Here is a 27,520-nt window from a genome sequence, read left to right as displayed (position 1 = left end):
ACATGTATTGGACTCACTTGGAATTGGCATGAACCGAAGTGACCTCACTATGACGGTAAATGTCTACTTCATGTGTTTCTTTCCCTAGACATTACATTTCATTTTCCGAATACGTGGTGACTTTTTTCCATTTAATAGATACAAGGACTTGACAAACATATAAAAATCGCATGTGATATGCCGGAGTTTAAGAGAGGTGATAGGTGGCAGGACCTCGATATTATGAATTGGACAATCATAGAACAGTTCCAAAAGCCACTCCAAACAGATGGGTATGATGAACACATCTCATATTTGAACTGAATTATAGAGAAATTTATGATAGATAGAATAGTAAGTCTTGTGAATAATAAATTTTGTACAAAAATATGGTCTTATTTTATAGCCAAAACATTGAGGTAATAGATACATTTGACGGTGCATGGAGACATGTACAATGCACATTATTACTTGTTTAAATACTTTATTTATATTTTAGATGAAAGCCTGAAGGAATATTTCAATATTGCAGCACGTCATGTGGATTGTTTATGTTAAATTTTATGGAGTATTGGACATGAAAACTTTTGTCAGATCAATTCACTCATGTATCTCTTTTTTCTAAATATCAGATTTCATCTCAAATGCACGTGCTTTTTTAACGAATTATTTTTAATTGCTATATGCAGAAGGACATGAAAGAATTTCGACGAAAATTAGCTGTCATACTATTGGAGACAGAACTTAATAAGTTAAAAGGAAGTCCAATATACTATGAGCCTGACAATGAAGAAAAAGTATCTGATTCTGATGTTGAGCTCCTGGATGATCGAAAACGTAAGCAGCAAGATTCACCTGATGGAGCCGAAGACAAAACCCCCCTTCCGATCCCAATCATGGGCGTAGACCCGCATGATCATCATGTCCATTAATGATGTTGATTCGTTGGAGTAAGCAGCATGTCTAAGAAATATAAAGTTTTAATATTAACTATTACAATGTTACAATTATTAACTGTTACCTACATGAATGAGTGGGTGCGAAGCTCTAAACCCCATCCGATAGGATTAAGTCTCAAAAGAATTCAAGGTATACTCCACAGGGACCAGTCGCTGGACATTGATTGTTTCAACATGGCTATACGTATACTTGCATGTGACAAGGCCTTACTGACGGTAGATCCTCCGGTGCGCTATATGGATCTACAATTTTCTGTCACCATCATGTTTCTTAACCATTTTCACCCAGACGGCTATGACTGAGGTTGCTCTTGCTTCCGCACGAGATCTAGATTCGCGGGTGCAACCAGATATTCAGGCGCTAGCAGCATTGCTTCGTAGCTGGACTGAGATAGAGCAAAACATCTCATCATGCAATTTGGTAAGATCTTAATGACTGTGTGATAAGTGTTTATTTTTAGCGGATAAAAAAAATCTAAAATATCTAAATTATATGTAAACCCGTGCGTTACAACGAGCGTTTAAAATATCTAAATTACATGTTATCATTTTATCAATTAATCTTTTCATATCTTTACCTAATAATAAAGAGGCTATCGCTTCCGTCGGAAAACCCACCGAGGTGATTTTACAAAAAAAAACCTTACTGTTTATGACATTAAACTCGTAGTATATATTAAATATTTTTTAAATACTCATATCTTTTAAACCGTAACTCCAAATTTAACATATTATACATGGAATTTGATTAGAAAAATATGTAGAATTTAAATATGATATTATTTTATCTGTTAAACGTTTAATAAAAATACTATCTAGGGTGCAATCTTAATAAATAAGTCATTATTCGTCTTTCTTTCATACCGGTACTCATCCGGGTTGGGGATGAACACGTCAACAAAATCATGATTAGAGATGAAACTGAAGGTCACTTGACTGATTCTTTGTACGTATTAAATCTACATGCAAGCCGTGTTAAAATAGAAGACTTGTGAAATTTTGAACTGCATTTTTGTAGGATAAGACCATCTTTATTTGTATCGTAACTATAAATTCTCAAATTATAGATATTTTTTATAAATTAAGAGCGTGTGCCGTGTGATATTTCTTTCTCCCGTTGCAACGCATGAGCCCTTTTGCTAGTAATATTTCATATGCCGTAGCAACGCACAGGTATTTAACTAGTAAATCCTCTAAAAGGTCAACACGATTTATTTATTTTTGCTGACAGAGAGCCATAAGGCCTTGGTTGCATTGGCCCAGTATTTACCTGACTCCTATAGGAAAAAGAGGCGCTTGGCCCGATCTCTTTTGTGCCCTAGCAGCTCGCCTCTCGTCTCCCTCGTTTCCTTTCCCCGGAACTCCCCAATTCGGGCGCTCGATTCCTGGCTTCGCCTCGAGCCGATCTCACCTGTTGTTGAGGCATGACGGCTTGCAAGCAGACCGCATCCACGGGCACCGATGTAACCATGGACGAGGCCGACAGCAAGTAAGAATCGAAACTGAATCTTGTTTCTGTGATGCAAGAGACATCCCTAGTTTCGGTGCATCGAGCCGCGGATCCATAACCTTGGATTCTTACGCAGCTCAGCAGCGAAGAGAGATGGAGCGGAGGAGCGGAAGCCCCGGACCAAGTGCAGGAAGGGGAAGAAGGTCAAGGGCAAGTAAGATTCCAACCGATTTGTGTGATGCAATAGAGGTTAATTTTGGTGCGTCGACCCATGACCTTCTCGATGTTCCACGCAGGTTGGCGGTGAAGAGCAATGGAGCGGAGAAGCCCAAGACCCACGACCTTTCCGATGTTACACGCGGGTTGGCGGCGATGAGCATTGCAATGGAAAATCCGTTGGATGAACAGCTCGCCAAGCTTGCCCTTTTCACCTACCAGTGAGATTTGATCCTCCACGTTTTTTCAGATTGTTTTTCCTTTTTTTTTGCTTTTCTGGAGGTCGCTGATTTGACCATGATTTGGTTAGGGACGTCTTCTGGATGGACAATTTCAAAGGCGTCTATGACAAGCCGTCCGTAGATGCTGTCAGTTCGATCCTTCATTGCCTCGTAACCGATTTGTTTCGACTGTTTCGTGGATAAATCGATCATTTGTTTCTTGTGGAAAATTTTCAGATTAGAAAGAAAGCTGCTGAAAACTGGGAATTCTTTAACGATTCGGTAAGACAGCCAGCTTCTAATCTTCTGTATGCTGATTAATGTTGTACATGGATGGATATGTGTTGCAGGACAAGGCCCCTTACGTAGCCATTGCACGTGTGAACGAAATACTCCTTGCTGAGGCTTATGAGTTCAAGAAGGTTGAGACAAAGACATGGCGGTTTTACCTATTTTTAGATGATTTACTGTGCAAAGCTAAGCATCCTTTGCAAATATAATGCTCTTTCACCACATATATTATTTCCAATAACAATAGATAATCTCATCTACTTTACCTTCCATTGAAAGAATAATTAAACTGATTTTGTTTGCACATTTAATTTTCTATCTTGTTGATCCATCTTCACCTTGAGCTTTTATAGATTTCTTTCCCTTATAGACACTGAAGTTGACGCTCGGGATGACGAACAAGATGACGAATCTGAAAATGTGAACACACAAGATCTCTAAGATGTGTTTGAATAGGTGATTTGCATTTTTCCTTTTGCTATCTGTATATCTTTTGGATTGGTTACTCAATTAGCAGGGGTCATGCATGTTCTCTTGTTTTGTTTTTCATAAGTGGATTTTTAGGTCCCGGGGTCCCGGCACCCCCCTATCTGTACCATTCATTAACAATAAGGCACTTTGAGATTTGTGCGCCTCACTATAGTCAATGATTCCGTTAGCAGCTTTTTTTTGCCTCATTAAGCGCAGGAATAGGGATAGAAAACAAAAAACCTGGGTCTAGTCTAGACCTGCTTTTTCACAGCGGTTCCCGACAAATGTGGCAGGTCACGCCACAGTATTCATGTGATCTCCGGTGACAACTCTAGTCGCTGGTTGGTCCAATGCAACATCCTCATCCTTTCTCCTATTTCTTTTTGACTACAGGTTACACAAAACTATCTTGCTTCTTTTTCCTTTCTTCTCTTACACACAACGCCTCCCTCTGCTCTTTTTTCTCTCTCATAGCACCTCTCTGAGAAAGAAAATAGCGCCTTCTCTCTACCGCAGTCTCACTTATGAGAATAAAGCTTTACATGCACGCGAGCCAATGGTCTCCATTTTTTTTTTTGGAATGTTGATAGCTTGGCTACCAAATTAATTGATGAGAGGAGAAAAACGAAAGTACAACCGCCCGAGCTGGGCAAGCACCCACCGAAGGTGAGGTGCCGCTAAAAAAGCGAAACAGGAAGAACTAAGAGAAGAGAAAGGAAAAAAAGGATGAAAGTGCGTTATATCGACTAGAGGGGGGTGAATAGGAGATTTTTAGAATTTCATCACTGAGGAAATTCCTTTTGAGGAAATTCCTCACTTATGACTAACTTACAGCGGAAACAGTAAAGGATCAGAAGTGCAAAGTTTCACAACAGCAGTTTTTTAGAGTGAAGCTGATTGCACAGTGAGCAGGCACGCAGAATTCAGATAAGGACTAACTGACGTGAAGAATTTGGGGTTGAGGAAATTCAGAGAAAGTTTTCAGCAAATTCTTCAAACAGTCAAAGTGAAAATCATCAACACATAATACGGGAAAAGTAATGAGTTGAGGAATTAGAAACCGTTTCTCAGTGAAGACAGTCGTTGATGACCCAGTTCCAACTGCTGTGACAGTCGTACATCTGGTTTGGAGCGGCTTGGTATTGAAACCAAAGGACACCCAGTCTCGGGACACACAGTCCCTACCGTATTCTCCTTGAGTTAAGAACACACAGTCCTCACCCAACACTCGTGGTAAGTCTTCAGGGCAGAGTTCCAAACCTTCACAAACTTGGTCACCCGGGATCCACAATTGACTGATGGAAAGCTCTAGAGCATGACGCCTAACCGTCTAGAGGATGCACAGTCCTTAAAGGTAAAAGGCTTTAGTCCCACACACGAACAACTTCTTCAGTGATGCTCAATCACTAGGTTTGGTTTGTGGTTTCTGTGGATGGTGTATTTCCTCACTCATGAATTACTCTCGAAGGCTCTGAGGAATTGGGTTGCTCTTATGACAAGTGTCAGTTTCGAATGGAGCAGCCAACCAACTAGTGGTTGTGGGGGATGGCTATTTATAGCCTGGGAGCATCCCGACATGATTTGACACTAATGCCCTTAAGTAATATGACCGTTGGAGTGGATAAGACCAGTGACTTGGCGTGACTATCGAGATGGTCGGAACCCTCAACTGTGAGAGTCCTCATGTCACTCATATTCCTCACTTGAGGTTTTTGGTAGGATTAGGCTTGGGTTGAGCATCATGAGGAAATTTATTCCATAGTGTAACTTCGACTCCCTTTAACAGTACGGTGTTTGTAAGTGCATCTAGTGCCCCTTAGTGATTTTGGTGGTTTAAAGACTTATAGGTTAAGTATCTAATGTGTTTGTGAGTGTACACATGATCTATTAGTCATTGAGGAGTTTGAGATATTTGAAGAATATCGACCCCTAAAAATATATGTCTTCAGTTGAAGAGATTGGTCTGAAGCTGAAGAAATGAATCGCGAGGAATCTGCGATAAAATTGATATTCCTCATGAAGATACTGATATTAAGAAGTCCGACGGTTCCTGAAGAAAATCACTCTGAAGAATTGAAGCATGAAGATTTACACTTTCTGTTATACTTTCTTCGCATTCGAGTAATAGGAACACCGTACTGTTAAAGAGGGTCAAAGTTACACTATGGAATGAATTTCCTCATCATGCTCAACCCAAGCCTAATCCTACCAAAAGCCTCAAGTGAGGAATATGAGTGACATGAGGACTCTCACAGTTGAGGGTTCCGACCGTTTTGATAGCCACGCCAAGTCACTGGTCTTATCCACTCCAACGGTCATATTATTTAAGGGAATTAGTGTCAAATCATGTCGGGATGCTCCCAGGCTATAAATAGCCACCCCCACAACCACTAGCTGGTTGGCTGCTCCGTTAGAAACTGACACTTGTCATAAGAGCAACCCAAATTCCTCAGAGCCTTCGAGAGTAATTCATTAGTGAGGAAATACACCACTCATCGAAACCATAAACCAAACCTAGTGATTAAGCATCACTAAAGAAGTCGTTCCTGTGTGGGACTGAAGCCTTTTACCTTTGAGGACTGTGCATCCTCCAGACGGTTAGGCGTCATGGTCTAGCGCTTTCCAACAGTCAATTGTGGATCGCCGGGTGTCGCGGGTATAAGTCTGACAGTAGATATGTAGGGTACGAAAGGATGGGCAGAGCCTTAGCTACGGCGAGGTTGTATGAGTTCAGGCCCTCTATGGTGGAGGTAATAGCCCTACGTCTCAGTGCTCTGGGAGCTTGTTGTCGAGTGGAATATGGAATACAATGAGTTGCTAACCCCTGCACCAGTGGGGGAGGGTGGCTTATATAGAGTGTGTTGCCCTCCACAACGGTTCGGTACACAGAGGTGGAGTAATGGCGAATAAATGCCTACATTACAGGTAACGTACATCTTAAATGCTAATAAAGGCGCATGGAAACGTACGACCGTTTCCCCCCAGGAGGGTTATGATGCAAAGAGTGGAATCCAGTCGGTTAGTTTGATATACTCCGAATGCTCGTCTCCGACTGGATGGTCGAGGATCTGCTACCGACTGGATGATGGGAACTTCTTAGTTCAGTCGGAACTGACTAAGGGCCTTGTCCCTTATGATGGGTAGTCCTTGGGTAGGACCTACAGGGCAGGCCTATGACCCTACCCTAGGACTATGACCCCATCATTAGTCCCCGAATGGATTGGGGTTGGAACGACGAAGCGATGCTTGAAGTCTGGATCCGACTGGTACGGATGTGACTTTGGCGTTGCTTGCCACGATCCATTTTATCTTTTCCGACCAACGATCCGAGTGGAAGTATTTGTGAAACAAACTATGGGAAACCGAGTGCTTCTGTGGTATCTTCTGACGTGACCAGTCAAGTGACAGCGGCGGATTTTCTGGGATCCTCAAATTTCGGTTACCGCGCGCTCAGCGGGGATGACGACATCGCGCTCGAGTAGTGCCTGACGCCTCGATTCCCGCGCCTTCATCTTCTCCACTGATATCGCCGTGGCCGGTCGGGGGATAAGATTTCGGGGCCACCTGCCAGTGACGCAGTCGGAACCTTACTTAAACCTCAACGGCGAGGGTTTTCTCGTTACGCTCGCCGGATCTCTCGCCTTTGCTTGCTTCGCTCCTCTCGCCACCTCCTGCGCACCCAAGCTCCTTCCTTTTCCTTCTCCTCCGCGGATCCACAGCTTCCGCCATGACCAAGGGGCAGACTAGGAAGCTGGAGGCGAGGAAGAAGAAGGGGAAGGCGGCGGCTCCTGCTCAGCGGCGGCAGCGAGAGTTACCGGCGGGGTGGATCCAGGAGGACTTCCTCCCCTCCACGGTGACGGAGGGGGATCTGCTGGAGCTGGTGGAGCACGGGATGATCGTGCACAAGTCGTGGAGGTTGCCGGTGGAGGGTGAGATCGAGCCGGCGCCCCGGGAGGGGGAGCGCGTCCTTCTGCTCAGCCACGTGTATCGAGGTTTCTCCCTGCCCCCACATCCTTTCTTCAAAGGCATAATGAACCACTTCGGGCGCAGCTTCACCACTTTCCCCCGAATGCCATAGCTCATCTCTCTGCTTTCGTAGTCTTATGTGAGTGCTTCATCGGCTGTCCCCCCATTGGGGGCTTTTCAAACATATCTTCTCTGCTAGATCCCAAACTATCAAACGACTTCACCAGTCGGATGATAAGACACACCTTCTCCAGCTCTGCGGAGGCTTAGGCTTCCAAAAGAAGAGTAGAATTAGTTATGCTGCTCTTCAGCTGAGTGAGTCCGTTAGGAACTGGCAGTCGACATGGTTCTACCGTCAGGACGTTGCTTGCCCGAATGCCACGACAGGGTTGCCTCCTTTTAGCTTAGATGGACCAGCTTCGCCTAAGCAGCTTGCGCTCACGAAGGTGGAGAAGATCGATATCCAGCCTCTGGTCGACGCACTCGTACATGTCGTCAGAAGGGGAGTCACCAGCATAGATTTGCGGGAGGTTTTCTTCGATCGGCGCATCCAACCACTGCAGGCTCGCGACCACGCCATGTGGCACTACACGGGGCCCGAAGACTCCACTCGGACCAACGTCTTGGGCGTAACCGGGGAGAAGGTGGCGTCGTGGGTGCTCCAGATCACATGCGCCTGCGAGAACCCCAGAGGGTCCCGGTGAGTGAGGGCTTTCTGCGCGGACAACCCTCCTCCGAATGAGGTGAGTACAACTTGTCGAGTGCACGTAACTGTCTTAGTTTTATCGCTTTCTTGAATCACTGTCTGACGTCTGATGTCGCCGACTGTATTTTATGCAGAAGTGGACCAACTGGTTCTTCCCTGTCTCGAACGGGAACCCGACCGAGGAGGAGGAAGAGGAGGGTAGCCAGGAGGGCAGCATGGAGAGCGTTGAGTACGTCTCCGACAGTGGGGAGACGGAGGAGGTGTCCGGTGAAGAGGAGGAGGAAGACGAAGAGCAGAGCTCGCCACCTCCGCCGCCAGAGACTCGAACCAAGCGCCGACATGAACCTGCAGCTCCTTCGGCCCCTCCAGCATCCTCGAGTGCTCCGCCAACCACTCCTGCGGTCCCGAGCGCCCCGTCAACTGTTCCCGTGGTTCCAAGTGCTCGGAGCACCAAGAGGACCAGGGACGCTGCTGCTGAGCCTGTGGGTCAACCTTCCAAGGTGGCCAAACCGTGCGGATCTAAACCTCGGAAGGCTTTGCCGCGGATGAGGGTCATCGTTCCCGTCACCTCGACGTAAGTGCATTGTTCTTCTAACTTCTGCTGATATTCGATTGAACTCCTGTTTATTGGTCGAATGAATTTCACTCGACAGGGTTGCTACCTCTGTCACCTCTCCGGCACGCCAGGGGGATGATCCCATGGATATGGACAACGTCGTCTCGTCCCAGCCAGGTGCGTCGTAGCGATCCCGAGAGTTTACAATATTGCATCACGAATTCTGTCTTCAGTCTTGCCTTTTTTTCCTGTGATCTCATGCCGTTCGGTTTGGCTTCCCTCAGGGGTGATTTATGTGGATGAGGGTGACCAGGGGAGATCTGAGCAAGCTGCAGTGCCTGTCCTTGAGGCTGTTCCGCCAGTTACTTCTCTCGCCGCGGACGTGCCGCCGACTGAAACGGCGCTGGTTGCTGCTGAACCGACTGGAGCGGGCCTTGGGATGCCCAAGGAGCCTCCAACGATGCCAGGCCCATCGAATGTCGAGTACAACGTCCAGCACCTCCCGGAAGATCAGGTGGGAGCGGCCAAGGGGGCCATGGTGCAGGCGGAGCTGATGGCAGGAGAAGCCAAGAAGGCGTACGACTCCATCGCGTCCCTATACCAGCGAAGCTTGGAGCTGCGGGACGATATCCGAGTAAGTGGGCTAGTAAGTATTTACTTTTCTCTTGTAACCCACTGGGTGTGCTCGGATATCGTATGATGTTTGCAATGGGTTCACTCTTAGTGAACCCAGTGGGTGTAGTCTCCGAGACTTCTATCGAGTGCTTGCACCGGCAGTTGTCTTTATACACATTGTCTTTGACTTGATCAGATCCAGAATTAATCTGTTCGAATGCGAACAGTTGGGGCACTCGGAGTGCACCTACTGTATGAGTCCCCGAGAGTAATTTTACTCAGGTAGGGTAGTAGTAGCCTCGTAGGCGTAGGTGTTGTCATGTAGCTCAATAGGGCGGACCTGTTTGAGCTTCATGTCAGTGGGGTCACTCTCAGTGAACCCACTGGGTGTAGTCCCCGAGACCGCTGTCGACTGCTTGCGTCGGCAGGGGTCTGAAGAACTTAGACTTTTATTGTTGGATTTGTCTGATCGTCTCTTGGCGCTGGCTGGCAGAAAACTTGCGAGACAGGGACAGCGTACGAGACTCTTAGGGTTGAAAATGTTCAGTTTGCTGGTGAGCTGGATGCGTCAATGGTTGCAATGGCTGGTATGAAGGATGTGCTGGCGGAACGAGAGAAGTCGTTGGAGCAGGCCCGTGAAGTGAACAAGGTATTGACTGCTGAAGTGGAGAAGATGAAGGCGCATAGATCCGAGCTGATGAGACAAATGAAGGTGCTGAACATGCGGTGTATAGCGCAGGAAAAATATGTCAGTGATTGGGCCCGGCAGATGATAATGCTTCTGGGTGGTAAGTACTGTTTTCCGAGTGCTTGTGGTATTTGCATTTCACTCAGCGCTTATTGTTTGCTCGTCCTGTGTTTGCAGATTTTTGCATGGACGCTGAGGCTGAAGCAGCTGACGTTGAGCGGTCGATTCTTGAGAACATTTCACTCAGCGAGGACGCCAATCGAGATATGCTCTGAGCGCACATTCGCCTGGGTAAAGTTGGGTCTTTCATCGGTCGACTAAGAGAAGTCGTCGGCCGGATCGAAAAGGAGCTTTGGCCTGAAAACGAGTCTCGGCATGAGATGGAAGGCTTGATGACTCGGCTGGAGGAGGTCCCTAACCGAGTGCAGTCATGGAAGAAGTCTGCGGCTCCCTCTGGTGCGGACGTTGCCCTGTCCCTGGTCCGAGTGCATTGCAAGGAGGTGCGCAAAGAGAAGCTGAAAGCGTTGCAGGTCGCCAACACGAAGAAACTTCGATTCGAAGACTTCATGGAAACCTTCCTTGAGAGTGCCACCCGCATCGCCGACGGGATCGACCTGGACACACTCGTGGAGCCCTCCAGTCCTGGCGCCAATCCGGACGACGCTTAAGAAAACTTTTACCTCGGTATGCCGAGTGTTGGTCGTAAGAAACTTTGGCCACTTTTGTTGGCCGTCACATTCTTGGTTCGGTGCGGGTAAGCTTGATCCGCACCGAGCCAACTATCTTTAGGTGAACTTCGAATTTGAATCAAATCTTTTGCTCTTTTGTTGCCAAAGAGTTGTTGACACAATTTTGGCTCGAGTTTTTGTTTGGCGTTTCTTGGTGAAAGCCAATGGCAAACATGCGGAGCATGTAATTGTCAGTTGCCTTGACATCCGCATGAACCTCTCTGAGGGTCTGCCGAGTCTCCGAGTGGATCTGTAGGATACACTCGAAGGTAATAGAGTACTTAGGCGATTCATGATCGCGGCTAAGTCTTCGAGTGCGACGGCCAGGCCGCACTCGGAGCGAGTTGGTACTCATGTAATTGTCAGTGGTCTTGACATCCACATGAGCCTCAATGAGGGTCTGCTGAGTCTCCGAGTGGATCTATAAGATACACTCGAAGGCAATAGAGTACTTAGGCGATTCATGATCGCGGCTAAGTCTTCGAGTGCGACGGACAGGCCGCACTCGGAGCGAGTTGTTACTCATGTAATTGTCAGTGGTCTTGACATCCACATGAGTCTCAATGAGGTCTGCTACTCATGTAATTGTCAGTGGTCTTGACAGCCACATGAGCCTCGATGAGGGTCTGCTACTCATGTAATTGTCAGTGGTCTTGACATCCACATGAGCCTCAATGAGGGTCTGCTGAGTCCCCAAGTGTATCTCTAGGATACAGTCGCAGGAAGCTTTCTCATGTAAGCGATTCTTGATCGCAGTTAAGTCTTCGAGTGTGACGAGTAGTGCACGCTCGGAGAAAATTTGTATTTAGGCGATTCTTTAGCGCAACTCAGTCTTCGAGTGTGACGTTTAGTGCACACTCGGAGAAAGTTATTACTTAGGCGATTCTGGATCGCAGCTAAGTCCCCGAGTGTGGCGTTTAGTGCACACTCGGAGAAAGTCAGAACTTAGGCGATTCTTGATCGCAGCTAAGTCCCCGAGTGCGACGTTTAGTGCATACTCGGAGAAAGTCAATACTTAGGCAATTCTTGATCGCAGCTAAGTCCCCGAGTGCGACGTTTAGTGCACACTCGGAGAATGTCAGTACTTAGGCGATTCTTGATCGCAGCTAAGTCCCCGAGTGCGACGTTTAGTGCACACTCGGAGAATGTCAGTACTTAGGCGATTCTTGATCGGAGCTAAGTCCCCGAGTGCGACGTTTAGTGCACACTCGGAGAAAGTCAGTACTTAGGCGATTCTGGATCGCACCTAAGTCTCCGAGTGCGACGTTTAGTGCACACTCGGAGAAAGTCAGTACTTAGGCGATTCTTGATCGCAGGTAAGTCCTCGAGTGCGACGTTTAGTGCACACTCGGAGAAAGTTAGTACTTAGGCGATTCTGGATCGCAGCTAAGTTTTTTTTTTGAGACCGGAGTCTGCGACCGCGGAAGAATTTTGAATCTGCAAAAGCTCAATCTGCTTTATATTATTTCACCAATACTTGTTCTTTACATTGCTTTAGTCGACGGTCACGTGTAGAAGCGCTTTAGGAGATCTCCGTTCCATGCTCGCGGCTCGTCTGTCTCCCTGTCAATGTTGTAGAGTCTGTATGCTCTGTTGTTCAGCACCTTGGAGATGATGAAGGGTCCTTCCCAGGCAGGAGCCAACTTGTGAGGTCTTTGCTGATCCACTCGGAGCACCAGGTCGCCTGCTTGGAACGTGCGACTCCTGACGTGTCGTGCGTGAAAGCGCCACAGATCTTGTTGATAAATGGTTGAGCGAGTCAGCGCCATCTTGCGCTCCTCCTCTAGAAGGTCCACTCCGTCTTGCCTTGCTTGTTCTGCTTCAGCTTCAGAGAAGAGTTCGACTCGTGGAGCATTGTGAAGCAAATCACTCGGAAGGACTGCTTCTGCTCCGTAAACGAGGAAGAATGGTGATCGCCCTGTAGATCTGTTCGGGGTTGTGCGGAGACCCCAAAGCATTGAAGGTAGCTCGGTGACCCATGCGCCAGCGGCATGTCCCACCTCTCGCAGGAGTCGGGGCTTCCAACCTTGCAGAATAAGTCCATTCGCCCGCTCTGCTTGTCCGTTTGATTGAGGATGCGCGACGGATGCAAAATCCACTCGGATACCTTGGCTTGCACAGAAACCTTTTAATCTGTCCGAGTCAAAGTTTGTTCCGTTGTCCGTGATTATGCTGTGAGGTACCCCAATCTGGAGATGATGTCCCTGACAAACTTGATGGCTGTTAGGGCGTCGAGCTTCTTGATGGGCTTGGTTTCAATCCATTTTGTGAACTTATCGATTGCCACCAACAGATGTGTGTATCCTCCTTGGCCTGTCCTGAATGGACCGACTGTATCTAATCCCCATACTGCAAACGGCCACACAAGAGGGATTGTCTTCAACGCAGATGTTGGCTTGTGGGACTTGTTGGAGTAGAACTGACAGCCTTCACATCTGCCCACCATATATTTAGCCATTTCGTTCACGTGTAGCCAGAAGAAGCCAGCTCTGAATGCTTTGGCGACGATTGCTCTCGAAGAGGCGTGATGACCGCAGGTTCCCGAGTGAATTTCTTCCAGGATTAACTGTCCCTCCTCTTGGGAGATGCATCGTTGAAGAACGCCTGAAAAGTTTTCCTTGTACAACTGACCATCAATGACAGTGAACGACTTCGACCTGCGGACTATCTGTCTGGCTTGGACTTCGTCTTCTGGTAATTCCTGCCTCAGGATATATGCAATGATCGGCACAGTCCAATCGGGGGTGACAGCAAGAATCTCCATGATCAGATCAACCACAACAGGTACGTCGACTTCAGTCGGATCTGTTGAGCTCTTTGGTTGTACTGGTTCCTCTGTGAAAGGATCTTCTTTGACTGAAGGAAGGTGGAGGTGCTTGAGGCAGACGTCACTCGGGACTGGTCTCCGAGTGGATCTGAGTTTTGCCAACTCATCAGCTGCTTGGTTCTTCAGTCGCGGAACATGGTGGAGTTCTAGACCTTCGAACTTCTTCTCAAGCTTCCTAACTGCATTGCAGTATGTGGTCAAGGTGGGGTTCCTGATGTCCCACTCTTTCATCACTTGATTAACCACCAAATCCGAATCGCCATCGACCATCAGGCGACGGACGCCGAGTGCGATGGCCATGCACAGTCCATAAAGGAGAGCTTCATACTCTGCCTCATTGTTGGAGGAATCAAAGTGTATCTGCGGCACATATTTGAGTTTGTCGCCCTTTGGTGATACGATCACAACGCCAGCGCCGGAGCCATTCAACATCTTGGACCCATCAAAGAACATTGTCCAATGAGCCGAGTAGATGTGGGTCGGTTGCTGTTGTTCTACCCATTCTGCTATGAAGTCAGCCAGGGCTTGAGACTTTATAACTTTCTTGGCCTCGAACTTGATATCGCAGTACAACATCTCCATTGCCCACTTCACCACTCGGCCTGATGCGTCCCGATTGTGGAGGATTTCCGACAACGGAGCATCAAAAATAACAAACACCGAGTGGTCTTGGAAATAATGGGCCACCTTCTTCGCAGTCATCTAAATCCCGTAAATAAGTTTTTGATAGTGGGGATACCTCTCCATTCGGACGATGGTCCCGATCTTTTCGGGGTTGACATCGATCCCTCGTTCGGAAACGAAGAAACCGAGTAACTTTCCGCTGGGAACGCCGAATGAACACTTGGCAGGGTTGAGCTTGATATCGTACGTACGAAGGTTGGCGAATGTTTCTGCCAAGTCAGTCAGCAGGTCAGAACCTTTGCGTGACTTGACTACGATATCATCCATATACGCCTCCACATTCCGACCGATCTGGTCGAGGAGGCATTTTTGGATCATGCGCATAAAGGTAGCTGCTGCATTCTTCAAACCGAATGGCATAGTGATGTAGCAGAAGCACCCGAATGGGGTGATGAAGGCTGTTTTCAATTCATCGCGGCCATACAGACGGATCTGATGATAGCCCGAGTAGGCATCAAGAAATGACAAACGCTCGCAACCCGCAATCGAATCGACAATTTGATCGATGCGGGGGAGCGGAAAATGGTCTTTCGGGCAGACCTTATTAAGATGCTTCAAGTCGATGCACATTCGGAGCGACTTGTCCTTCTTGGGCACCATGACAACATTGGGGAGCCACTCGGAGTGGTGAACCTCACGAATGAAGTTGGCTGCCAATAGCTTGGCCACCTCTTCCCCGATTGCCTTCCTCTTATGCGCGGCGGATCGACGCAGTCGTTCTCGGACAGGCCGAGCGTTGGGATCCACATGCAGTCGGTGCTCAGCCAACTCCCTGGGTACACCTGGCATGTCAGAGAGTTTCCATGCGAAGATGTTCCAGTTCTCACGGAGGAATTGGGTGAGCTCGGCTTCCTATTTAGGATCGAGGGTGGTGGAGATGTTCGTCGGGGCAGCAGTGTCGTCCGTCGGGTGGATGTTGACCTTCTTCGTCTCTCCCCCCGACTGAAATGCGGACTCCGAAGCTGGCTTCTTCGAAAGCATCAAATCAGCGGGGTCGACTGTTTTCTTCTACTCGTCAAGCTCGAGGACGGCCATCTGCTGGTCGGCGATTCTCGATCCCTGCTGCAGACACTCTTCGGCTCGCTGTCGATTGCCAGTGATGGTGATCACACCTTTCGGGCCTGGCATCTTCAGCTTCAGGTACACGTAACATGGACGGGCCATGAAACGCGCATACGCCGGGCGGCCCAGAATTGCGTGGTAAGCGCTCTGGAAGTCTACCACCTCGAACGTCAGCTTTTCCTTGCGGAAGTTCTTGTCGAAGCCGAAAACGACGTCCAACGCGATCTGGCGGAGTGACTTGGCCTTTCGTCCAGGGACGACTCCATGGAATTGCATGCTGCTCTCGCTGAGTTTGGACATCGGAATGTCCATCCCCTTGAGAATGTCGGCGTACATGATGTTCAAGCCACTGCCGCCGTCCATGAGGACCTTGCGCAGTCGGACTCCCTCCACCACTGGGTCGACGACCAGAGCCTGTTTCCCTGGGGTGGGTACGTGTGCTGGATGATCCGACTGGTCAAAGGTGATCACAGTCTGAGACCATTTGAGGAACTTGAGGTTGGTAGGGGTGGCCATGTTCACCTCCTTGTTCACCAGCTTCAGTCGACTCTTGCTCTCAACGTCAGCAAAGATCATCAGTGTTGCATGGACTTGGGGGAACGGATCCTCCTTATCCTCCTCATCCTGTGCATTGTCCTTTTCACTCGGTTGCCCTTCGCCGAACCTCTTGATCAGGAGGCGACACTGTCAAGTGGTATGCTTCGGATATATGGGGTTGCCCTCTTCATCCATCTTCGTATGAATCGGACATGGCTGGTCCAGGATGGGATTATTGAACTGCTTCTTCTTGGGGGTGAACTGAGCCTTCCCTTTGCCCTTGAACTTGGCATTGGTTACAGCTGTGGCTTCTGCCTGCGGAGTGAAAGGAGCTTTCTGCTTCTGCTTCCGAGTGTTACTTCCATCTCCATCGGCGACTGTTTTGTGCTTGCCGCTTCGGATGCGGTCCTCTTCTTCGCCATTCAAATAGCGTGCTGCTATCTCCATTATCTTGCTCATGGAGATGTCGCCTGTTCGACCGAACTTCGGGTACATATCCCTGTACCGCACGCCTGCCTTGAAGGCGTAGACTGCTTGATGCTCTGTGACGTTCTTCACCGTGTGGTAGAGGGTTGTCCAACGCTGAATGAAGTCACGCAGGGGCTCATTCTGCTTTTGGACGCAATGCTGGAGCTCCACGAGGCCAGCATGGCGCTTGCACGTCCCTTCGAATGTCCTGATGAACACTCGGGCGAGATCTGCCCAGCTGTAGATGCTTGAGGGGGCCAACTAGTTCAGCCACGCTCGCCCCGAGCCGTCGAGCATCAGAGGGAGGTGCTTCATGGCGACATGGTCGTCCCCTCCTCCGATCTGGACTGCCACTCGGTAATCATCCAGCCACGTTTCTGGCTTGGACTCTCCTGTAAACTTGCTGATTCCCGTCGCCAATCGGAAGTTGGGAGGGATGTCAGCCGAACGGATGGCTCGACTGAAACACTCGGGACCAGAAACGATGGTCCTGCTTCCACCCGGACGGTCAATATCGTAACCATCGCGGTGAGCTCAGCCCCTGTCGACCCTCCGCTGGGCGATATGCCCTCTCGCGTCGGGCCTTGGGTCGTAAGTGTTGCCGACTGAACGCCGATCATCATGATGCCGGGGCCCGTAGGGCCCACCCCGGGGAGGGGTGCGTGAACGGCGACGATCTTCGGGATTTATGGAACGGCTGCCTCCCCTGTGTCGCTGATGAGAACCAGTGATGTTAACCGACTGATGGGGTCATAGTCCTAGGGTAGGGTCATAGACCTGCACTGTAGGTCCAACCCAAGGACTACCCCTCATAAGGGACAAAGCTCTTAGTCAGTTCCGACTGAACTAAGGAGTTCCCTTCATCCAGTTGGTAACAGATCCTCGACCATCTAGTCGGAGATTAGCATTCGGAGTTTATCAAACTAACCGACTGGATTCCACTCTGTGCATCGTAGCCCATAGAGGGAAATGGTCATACGTTTCCATGTGCCTTTATTAGCATTTAAGACGTACGTTACCTGTAACGTAGGCATTTATTCGCCACTACTCCAGCCCTATGCACCGAACCGTTGTGGAGGGCAGCGCACTCTATATAAGCCACCCCCACTGGTGCAGGGGTTAGCAACTCATTGTATTCCATATTCCACTCGACAACAAGCTCCAGAGCACTGAGACGCAGGGCTATTACCTCCACCGCTGAGGGGCCTGAACTCATACAACCTCGCCGTAGCTAAGGCTCTGCCCATCCTTTCGTACCCTACATATCTACTGTCAGACTTATACCCACGACAGTTGGCGCCCACCTTGGGGCAGGCGTCTAAGCGACTTCCGGCGAGTTTGCGACTACATCATTTCGTCATGTCGTCCGGTGGAGATTCGAGCATGGGTCACGAGATCTTCTTCGGCGCTCTCTCCTTCATCGTCGACGATTCAGCATGGCTTCGGGACGCCCATCTCGACGTCGAGGCGCTTCCCCGCCGCGGGGCTACGCACTTCCGTGCCGGCGCCCGCGGCATTCTTCTTCTCCAGCAGTCGGCTCCGGTGTCGACCTGCACCGCCGTCACGCGCCGCAACAAGCGGTCCCGCCGTCCGTGGCTCCAGCGTTGGGTGCAACACGCTCAGGCGCGCCAGAACGTGTCTTCACAAGTGGCGCTTCTAGAGTCGGTTGTGGTTGCCCCGCCGTCCCAGCACTCGGACTCGGTTTCGACTGAGTTTCCTTCTGAGTATGCGGGTCACGGGCCTGCAGCAGAAGTACACATGGCCAACTCCCATGAAGATCCCCGTCAAGCTGGCCGGAACGAGCACGAGATCGGCGAAACGTCCGGCGCGCGTCGTCCACCTCGCCGTTCTGCCAGTCGGCACACTCGGCGGAGCAACGTGGAGTTGTTCCGCACACCCCTCCTCAACTTGGGTGCGGCTGCCAAGATAGCCGATTCCCTTCAGCCGACTGATTCAGAGGCTGGTAGGGGGATCGAGCAAATCCGTGCCCTGTTGCACACTGCGCAACAGCAAAATTCGGCAGTCTCCCAGTCGCATAACAGGATCCACAATAGTTCTGTTCGTGCGAATACGCATCGGTCAGTTCACAGCCCTGGTTCTCATCAGCGACACAGAGGAGGCAGCCGTTCCATAAATCCCGAAGATCGTCGCCGTTCACGCACCCCTCCGCGGGGTGGGCTCTACGGGCCCCGACATCATGATGATCGGCGTTCAGTCGGCGACACTTACGACCCAAGGCCCGACGCGAGAGGAAGGGTCGACAGGGGCCGAGCTCACTGCGATGGTTACGACGTTGACCGTCCGGGTGGAAGCAGGACCATCGTTTCTGGTCCCGAGTGTTTCAGTCGAGCCATCCGTTCGGCTGACATCCCTCCCAACTTCCGATTGGCGATGGGAATCAACAAATTTACATAAGAGTCCAAGCCAGAAACGTGGCTGGATGATTACCGAGTGGCAGTCCCGATCGGAGGAGGGGACGACCATGTCGCCATGAAGCACCTCCCTCTGATGCTCGACGGCTCAGGGCGAGCGTGGCTGAACTAGTTGGCCCCCTCAAGCATCTACAGTTGGGCAGATCTGGCCCGAGTGTTCATCAGGACCTTCGAAGGGACGTGCAAGCGCCTTGCCGGCCTCGTGGAGCTCCAGCACTGCGTCCAGAAGCAGAATGAGCCCCTGCATGATTTCATTCAGCGTTGGACAAACTTCTACCACAGGGTGGAGAACGTCACAGGCCATCAAGCAGTCCGCGCCTTCAAGGCAGGCGTGCGGTACATGGATCTGTACCTGAAGTTTGGCCGAACAGGTGACATCTCCATGAGCAAGATGATGGAGATAGCAGCACGCTATGCAAATGGCGAAGAAGAGGACCGCAGCCGAAGCGGCAAGCACAAAACAGTCGCTGATGGAGATGGGAGTAACACTCGGAAGCAGAAGCAGAAAGCTCTGTCCACTCCACAGACAGAAGCTGCAGCCGTAACCAATGCCATGTTCAAAGGCAAATGGAAGGCTCAGTTCACCCCCAAGAAGAAGCAGTTCAATAATCCCATCCTGGACCAGCCATGTCCGGTTCATACGAAGATGGATGAAGAGGGCAACCCCATATATCCGAAGCATACCACTCGACAGTGTCGGCTCCTGATCCAGGGGTTCGGCGAAGGGCAGCCGAGTGAAAAGGACAATGAACAGGATAAGGAGGATAAGGACGACCCGTTCCCCCCAAGTCCATGAAACACTGATGATTTTTGCTGACGTTGAGAGCAAAAGTCGACTGAAGCTGGTGAACAGGGAGGTGAACATGGCCACCCCTACCAACCCCAAGTTCCTCAAATGGTCTCAGACTGCGATCACCTTTGACCAGTCGGATCATCCAGCACACGTACCCACCCCAGGGAGACAGGCTCTGGTCGTCGACCCGGTGGTGGAAGGAGTCCGACTGCGCAAAGTCCTCATGGACGGCGGCAGTGGCTTGAACATCATGTACGCCGACACTCTCAAGGGGATGGGCATTCCGATGTCCAAACTCAGTGAGAGCAGCATGCAGTTCCATGGAGTAGTCCATGGACGAAAGGCCAAGTCACTCGGCCAGATCGCATTGGACATCGTTTTGGGCTCCGACAAGAACTTCCGCAAGGAAAAGCTGACGTTCGAGGTGGTAGACTGCCAGAGCGCTTACCACGCAATTCTAGGCCGCCCGGCGTATGCGCGTTTCATGGCCCGTCCATGTTACGTATACCTGAAGCTGAAGATGCCAGGCCCGAAAGGTGTGATCACCATCACTGGCAATCGACAGCGAGCCGAAGAGTGTCTGCAGCAAGGATCAAGAATCGCCGCCCAGCAGATGGCCGTCCTCGAGCTTGACGAGTACAAGAAGACAGTCGACCCCGCTGATTTGATGCGTTCGAAGAAGCCAGCTTCGGGGTCCGCATTTCAGTCAGCGGGAGAGACGAAGAAGGTCAACATCCACCCGACGGACGACACTGCTGCCCCAACGAACATCTCCACCAGCCTCGATCCTAAATAGAAACCCGAGCTCACCCAATTCCTCCGTGAGAACTGGGACATCTTCGCATGGAAACCCTCTGACATGCCGGGTGTACCCAGGGAGTTGGCTGAGCACCGAATGCATGTGGATCCCACCGCTCGGCCCGTCCGAGAACGCCTGCGCCGGTCCGCCGCGCACAAGAGGATGACAATCGGGGAAGAGGTGGCCAAGCTTTTGGCAGCCAACTTCATTCGCGAGGTTCACCACTCCGAGTGGCTCACCAATGTTGTCATGGTGCCCAAGAAGGACAAGTCGCTCCGAATTTGCATCAACTTCAAGCATCTCAATAAGGTTTGCCCGAAAGACCATTTTCCGCTCCCCCGCATCGATCAAATTGTCGATTCGACTGCGGGTTGCGAGCGTTTATCATTTCTTGATGCCTACTCGGGTTATCATCAGATCCGTCTGTATGGCCCAGATGAATTAAAAACAGCCTTCATCACCCCATTCGGGTGCTTCTGCTACATCACTATGCCATTCGGTTTGAAGAATGCAACAGCTACCTTTATGCGCATGATCCAAAAATGCCTCCTCGACCAGATCGGTCGGAATGTGGAGGCGTATATGGATGATATCGTAGTCAAGTCACGCAAAGGTTCCGACCTGCTGACTGACTTGGCAGAAACATTCGCCAACCTTCGTACGTACGATATCAAGCTCAACCCCGCCAAGTGTTCATTCGGCGTTCCCAGCGGAAAGTTACTCAGTTTCTTCGTTTCCGAACGAGGGATCGATGTCAACCCCGAAAAGATTGGGACCATCGTCCGAATGGAGAGGCCGGTCAGAATACACGATGTTCAACGGCTCACAGGTTGCCTAGCGGCTTTGAGCAGGTTTATCAGTCGCCTCGGCGAGAAAGCACTTCCTCTGTACCGACTCATGAAGAAATCAGATACTTTCGAGTGGACAGATGAAGCCCAAGTTGCATTCGACGACCTCAAAGTCCTACTTTCCACCCAGCCGGTTCTTACTGCTCCGCTGAGTAAAAAGCCCCTTCTTCTGTATATCGCGCCTACAAATCAGGTCATCAGCACTGTTCTTACAGTCGAACGAGAAGAAGAAGGCAAAGCATACAAAGTTCAGCGGCCGGTGTATTACGTCTCCGAAGTCCTGACTCCTTCAAAGCAGAGGTATCCCCATTATCAAAAACTTATCTACGGGATTTACATGACTGCGAAGAAGGTGGCTCATTATTTCCAAGACCACTCGGTGTTTGTTGTTTTTGATGCTCCGTTGTCGGAAATCCTCCACAATCGGGACGCATCAGGCTGAGTGGCGAAGTGGGCAATGGAGATGTTGTACTGCGATATCAAGTTCGAGGCCAAGAAAGCTATAAAGTCTCAAGATCTGGCTGACTTCATAGCAGAATGGGTAGAACAACAGCAACCGACCCACATCTACTCGGCTCATTGGACAATGTTCTTCGATGGGTCCAAGATGTTGAATGGCTCCGGCGCTGGCGTTGTAATCGTATCGGCAAAGGGCGACAAACTCAAATATGTGCCGCAGATACACTTTGATTCCTCCAACAATGAGGCAGAGTATGAAGCTCTCCTTTATGGATTACACATGGCCATCGCACTCGGCGTCCGTCGCCTGATGGTGCCATGGGTATAAGCCTGACAGTAGATGTGTAGGGTACGAATGAGATGGGCAGAGTCTTAGCTACGGCGAGGTTGTATGAGTTCAGGCCCCTCTGCGGTGGAGGTAACAGCCCTACGTCTCAGTGCTCTCGGAACTTGTTGCCGAGTGTAATATGGAATACAATGATTTGCTAACCCCTTTACCAGTGGGAGAGGGCGGCTTATATAGAGTGCGCTGCCCTCCACAACGGTTCTGATTCAGGGGCGGAGTAGTGGCGATTGAATGCGTACGTTACAGGTAACGTATGCTCTAAATGCTAATAAATACACCCGGAAACATACGGCCGTTTCCCTCTAAAGAAGCTACGATGTACCGAGTGTATCGAGTCTGTTAGCCTGGTGCCCTCCGAATGCTAGTCTCCGACTGGATGATTCAGGGCCTGTTACCGACTGGATGATGGGGACTCCTTAATTCAGTCGGGGCAGACTTAGGGTCCTGTCCTTTGTGTGGGGTAGTCCTTGGGTAGGACATGTACGGCAGGCCTATGACCCTACCCTAGGACTATGACCCCATCATTAGTCCCGGAATGGATTGGGGTTGAAACGCCGAAGCGGTGCTTGAGGTTCAGATCCGACTGGACTAGGTTCGGCTTGGGCGTTGCTTGCCTCTATCCATTTTACCTTTCCTGACCAGCGACCCGAGTGGAAGTGATTGCGAAACAGACTGTCGGGAACCGAGTGCTTTTGCGGCATCTTTTGACGCGACCGGTCAACTGACAGCAGCGGATTTTCCGGGATCTCAAATTTCGGGTTTCGCGCGCTCAGCGGGGATGACGCAGCGTGCTCGAGTAGCGCCTGACGCCTCGATTCTCGCACCTTCAACTCCTCCACTGATATCGCCGCGGCCGGTCGGGCGGATAAGATTTCGGGCCCATTCGCCAGTGACCCAGTCGACGTTCTATTTAACTCTGGGCGGCGAGGCTCCTCCGTTACGCTCGCCGAATCTTTCGCTCTCGCCTGCTCCGTCCTCCTCGCCACCCCCTGCGCTCCTACGCTCCTTCCTTCTCCTCCCTCTCGAGGGTTCGCCGTCTCCTCCATGACCAAGGGTCAGACCAGCAAGATGGAGGCGAGGAAGAAGAAGAACAAGGCGGCGGCGCCTGCTCAACGGCGGCAGCGGCCGCTGCCGGCGGGGTGGATCCCAGGAGACTTCCTCCCCTCCACGGTGACGGAGGGGGATCTGTTGGAGCTGGTGGAGCACGGAATGCTCGTGCATAAGTCCTGGAGACTGCCGGCGAACGACGAGGTCGAGCCAGCGCCTCGGGAGGGGGAGCGCGTCCTGGTCCTCAACCATGTTCACGGAGGTTTTTCTTTGCCCCCACATCCCTTCTTTAAAGGCATCATGAATCACTTCGGGGCCCAACTTCACCACTTTCCTCCGAATGCCATCGCCCATCTTTCTGCCTTTGTTGTTTTGTGCGAGTGCTTCATCAGTTGTCCTCCCCATTGGGGTTTGTTCAAACACATCTTCTTCGCCCGATCCCATACTATCAAACGACTTAGCCAGTCGGATGATAAGACTCACCTCCTCCTGCTCTGCGGAGGTTTAGGATTTCAGAAGAAGAGTCGGAGTAGCTATCCTGCTCTCCAGTTGAGTGAGTCGGTTAGGAACTGGCAGTCGACGTGGTTCTACTGCCAGGACATCGCATGTCCGAATGCGTCGACTGGGCTGCCTCCTTTTAGTCTAGACCGGCCCGCCCCGTCCCGCCTAAGCAGCTCGCGCTCTCGAAGGCCGAGAAGAACGACATCCAACCTTTGGTTGAGGCACTCGTGGATGTCGTCAGGAGGGGGGTCACCGATATAGACCTGCTGGAAGTCTTCCTTGGTCGGCGGATCCAGCCTCTGCAGGCTCGCGACCATGCTATGTGGCATTACACGGTGCCCGAAGATTCCACTCGGACCAACGTGGTGGGAGTGCCCGAGGAGAGGGTGACCTCGTGGGTGCTCCAAATCACGGGTCCCTGTGAGAACCCCAAAGGAGCTCGCCGAGTGAAGCCTTACAGCGCGGATCATCCTCCACCGAATCAGGTGAGTGGCACTAGTCGAGTGCATTGAACTGTCTTAATTCGAGTCGTTTACTTATATCTCCGAGTGATGCCTAATGTTTCCGACTGAACTTCATGCAGGCGTGGACCAACTGGTTCTCCCCTGTCTCGAATGGGAATCCGGAGGAGGAAGAGGAGGAAGGCAGTCAGAAGGGCAGCGTGGAGAGCGCCGAATACGTTTCCGACAGCGGGGAGTCGGAGGAGGAGGACAGCGAGGAAGAGGAAGAGGATGAAGAGCAAGACTCGCCACCTCCACGTCCAGAGCATCGGACCAAGCGCCGACACGAGCCTGCCGTCCCTTCAGCTCCTCCTGCGTCGTCAAGTGCTTCGCCTACTGCTCCGGTGGTCCCGAGTGTTCGAGGCACCAAGAGGGCCAGGGACGCCGCCGCTGAGCCCGCGGGCCAGTCTTCCAGGGCGCCCAAGCCGAGTGGGCCCAAGCCTCGGAAGGCTCTGCCGCGAATGAGGGTTGCTATCCCTGTCACCTCCACGTAAGTGTATCTAGCTTTCGGCTCTTTCTGTTATCCGAGTGAACTTCTGTTTATAGGTCAAATGGATTTCACTCGACAGGGTCGCTACCTCTGCAACCTCTCCGACCCGCCAAGGGGACGACCCCATGGACACGGACAACGTCGTTTCGTCCCAGCCAGGTGCGTTGTAGGAGAGTCGGGTGTTTTATCCCATCGTGTCTCCAATTCTATCATAGGGCTTGTTTCTTTCTTTTTCTGAGACGTTACGCCATTCGGCTTGTCAAGGGCGATTTGCCTGGATGAGGACGACTAGGGGAGAGCCGACCCCGCCGTGGAGCCTGTCCTTGAGGCTGCTCCTCCTGCTGCCGCCCCCGCCGCCGACGTCCCGCCGACTGAAGCGCCGCCACCGACTGAACCAGTGCTGGTGGGGGAGGAGCCGACTGGGGCGGACCTTGGGATGCCCCAGGAACCTCCGACGATTCCAGGTTCGTCGAATGCTGAATTCAGCATCTAGCGTCTTCCGGAGGAGCAGGTGGGAGCGGCCAAGGGGGCCATGGTGCAGGCGGAGCTGATGGCTGGAGAAGCCAAGAGGGCTTATGACTCCGTTGCGGCCTTGTACCAGCGGAGCTTGGAGCTGCGCGATGATATCCGAGTAAGTGGTCTAGTAAGTATTTACTTTTCTCTTGTAACCCACTGGGTGTTGGTGTTGTTTGCAATGGGTTCACTCTGAGTGAACCCAGTGGGTGTAGTCCCCGAGACTTCTGTCGAGTGTTTGCACCGACAGTTGTCTTTATACATTTTTCCTTTAGTTTGGTTGTTTCTGTAGATAGGATTGCCGAGTGCGAGTACTTGTTGCAGTCGGAGTGCACTTGCGGTAAGGGTCCCCGAGAGTAAGTTGCACTCAGGTCGGGTAGTATTGGCCTCGGAGGCGTAGGTGAAAACATGCATCTCAATAGGACAGGCGTGCTTGAGGTGCATGCCAGTGGGGTCACTCTTAGTGAACCCACTGGGTGTAGTCCCCGAGACCGCTGTCGACTGCTTGCGTCGGCAGGGGTCTGAAGAACTTAGACTGTTAACTGATAAACTTGCTGATTGTCCTTTGTTTCTTGGTGGCAGAAAACTTGTGAAATGGGGACGGCCTATGAGGCCCTCAGAGCGGAGAGGAACCAGTTCACTAGTGAACTTGACGCTGCTATGCTCACCATGGCCGGCATGAAGGATGCTCTGGAGGGACGAGAGAAGTCCCTGGAGGAGGCTCGGGAGGCTAACAAGGTGTTGACGGAGGAGTTGGAAAAAATGGGGAAACAGAGGACTGTTCTCATGAATCAGATGGCTGTCCAGAATAGATGATGCATAGCTCAGGAGAAGTATGTGAAGGACTGGGCTGGGCAGATGATGACTCGTCTGGCTGGTAAGTCTTGTGTTTTGCCGAGTGCTTGTACCGTGTGTTGTACACTCGGTTTTTATTGTATGCTTGCCCGTTTGTTGCAGAATTTTGCATTGATGCTGAAGCTGAAGCAGCGGCTGTGGAGCGGTCCATATAGGACAACGTGCCACTCGGCGAGGAGGCCAACCGGGATCTGCTCCGGGCGCATATCCGCGTAGGCAAAGTGAGTCCTTTCATCGGTCGACTGAGAGAAGTCGTTGGCCGAATTGACAAGGAACTTTGGCCGGAAGACGAGTCGCGGAAGGAGATGGAATCCTTGATGGCGCGACTGGAGGAGATTCCGGGCCGAGTGCAATCGTGGAAGAAATCGGCAGCGCGTTGCGGTGCTGATGTTGCGCTGTCCTTGGTCCGAGTCCATTGCAAGGAGGTGCGGGAAGATAAGCTGAAGACATTGAAGGTCGCCAACACGAAGAAGCTTCGATTCGAAGACTTCATGGAGACGTTCCTTGAGACTGCTACCCGCATCGCCGATGGAATCGACTTGGACACTTTCGTGGAGCCCTCCAGTCTTGGCACCGGCCCAGCTGACGCGTAATAAAACTTTATCCTCGGTATGCCCAGTGTTTATCTGTAAGGTACTCTTGCCACTTCTGTTGGCTGTGATACTTATAAATCGGTGTGGGTAAGCTTGATCCGCACCGAGTTAGCTATCCTTTCTAGACTTTTGGAATCGGAATGGAAGCATTTAGTCTTTTGTTTGAATGATGTTTCGAGTGCGACGTTTAGTGCAGACTCGGAGAAGATTAATACTTAGGTGATTCTTGATCACAGCTAAGCCTCTGAGTGCGACGTGTAGTGCACACTCGGAGGAAGTTATGACTTAGGCGATTCTTGATGACTGCTAAGTCCCCGAGTGTGGCGTGTTAGTGCACACTCGGAAGAAGTTATTACTTAGGTGATTCTTGATCACAGCTAAGTCCCCGAGTGCGACGTGTAGTACACACTCGGAGGAAGTTATTACTTAGGTGATTCTTGATCACAGCTAAGTCCCCGAGTGCGACGTGTAGTGCACACTCGGAGGAAGTTATTACTTAGGTGATTCTTGATCACAGCTAAGTCCCCGAGTGCGACGTGTAGTGCACACTCGGAGGAAGTGAGTACTTAGGTGATTCTTGATCACAGCTAAGTCCCCGAGTGCGACGTGTAGTGCACACTCGGAAGAAGTTATTACATAGGTGATTCTTGATCACAGCTAAGTCCCCGAGTGCGACGTGTAGTACACACTCGGAGGAGGTTAGTACTTAGGCGATTCAGGATCGCAGCTAAGTCCCCGAGTGCGACATGTAGTGCACACTCGGAGGAAGTGAGTACTTAGGCGATTGAGGATCACAACTAAGTTTTTTTTTGGTGTGACCGGAGTCTGCGACCGTGGGAGAACTCTGAATCTGCAAAAAACTGAATCTGCTGTATATATTATTTCGTCAAAACTTGTTCGTTACACTGCTTCAGTCGACG

The 27,520-nt window shown here is 50.8% G+C and overlaps 1 protein-coding gene across 3 annotated transcripts; it reads left to right on the top strand.

The window, feature by feature from the left end:
• Window positions 1-2,199: 2,199 nt before the first annotated feature.
• On the top strand, window positions 2,200-3,780 carry LOC123427018 (DNA-binding protein MNB1B-like). 3 transcript variants are annotated; one of them, XM_045110949.1, is made up of 7 exons: window positions 2,200-2,427; window positions 2,525-2,602; window positions 2,685-2,825; window positions 2,915-2,972; window positions 3,063-3,107; window positions 3,176-3,247; window positions 3,487-3,780. In XM_045110949.1, the coding sequence occupies exons 1-7, from the start codon at window positions 2,363-2,365 to the stop codon at window positions 3,538-3,540; spliced, it is 513 nt and encodes a 170-aa protein (XP_044966884.1). In that variant the 5' UTR covers window positions 2,200-2,362; the 3' UTR covers window positions 3,541-3,780. The 3 variants fall into 3 exon arrangements, with proteins under 3 accessions (XP_044966884.1, XP_044966885.1, XP_044966883.1); XM_045110950.1 differs by lacking the exon at window positions 3,176-3,247; XM_045110948.1 differs by having other exon boundaries at window positions 3,176-3,648.
• The last annotated feature ends 23,740 nt before the right edge of the window (window positions 3,781-27,520 follow it).

The sequence above is a fragment of the Hordeum vulgare genome, chromosome 2H (assembly GCF_904849725.1).
Source record: "Hordeum vulgare subsp. vulgare chromosome 2H, MorexV3_pseudomolecules_assembly, whole genome shotgun sequence".
NCBI classification, from domain to species: Eukaryota; Viridiplantae; Streptophyta; class Magnoliopsida; order Poales; family Poaceae; genus Hordeum; species Hordeum vulgare.
This window is presented reverse-complemented; position numbering and strand designations above follow the sequence as displayed.

Bases quoted from the DNA above. Each gene is read 5' to 3' on its own strand.
- LOC123427018 (XM_045110948.1), top strand. From the start codon at position 2,363: ATGACGGCTTGCAAGCAGACCGCATCCACGGGCACCGATGTAACCATG. The intron at 2,826-2,914 runs GTGAGATTTGAT...TGATTTGGTTAG, and splicing joins CTTGCCCTTTTCACCTACCA to GGACGTCTTCTGGATGGACA. The intron at 2,973-3,062 runs GTCAGTTCGATC...GAAAATTTTCAG, and splicing joins ACAAGCCGTCCGTAGATGCT to ATTAGAAAGAAAGCTGCTGA.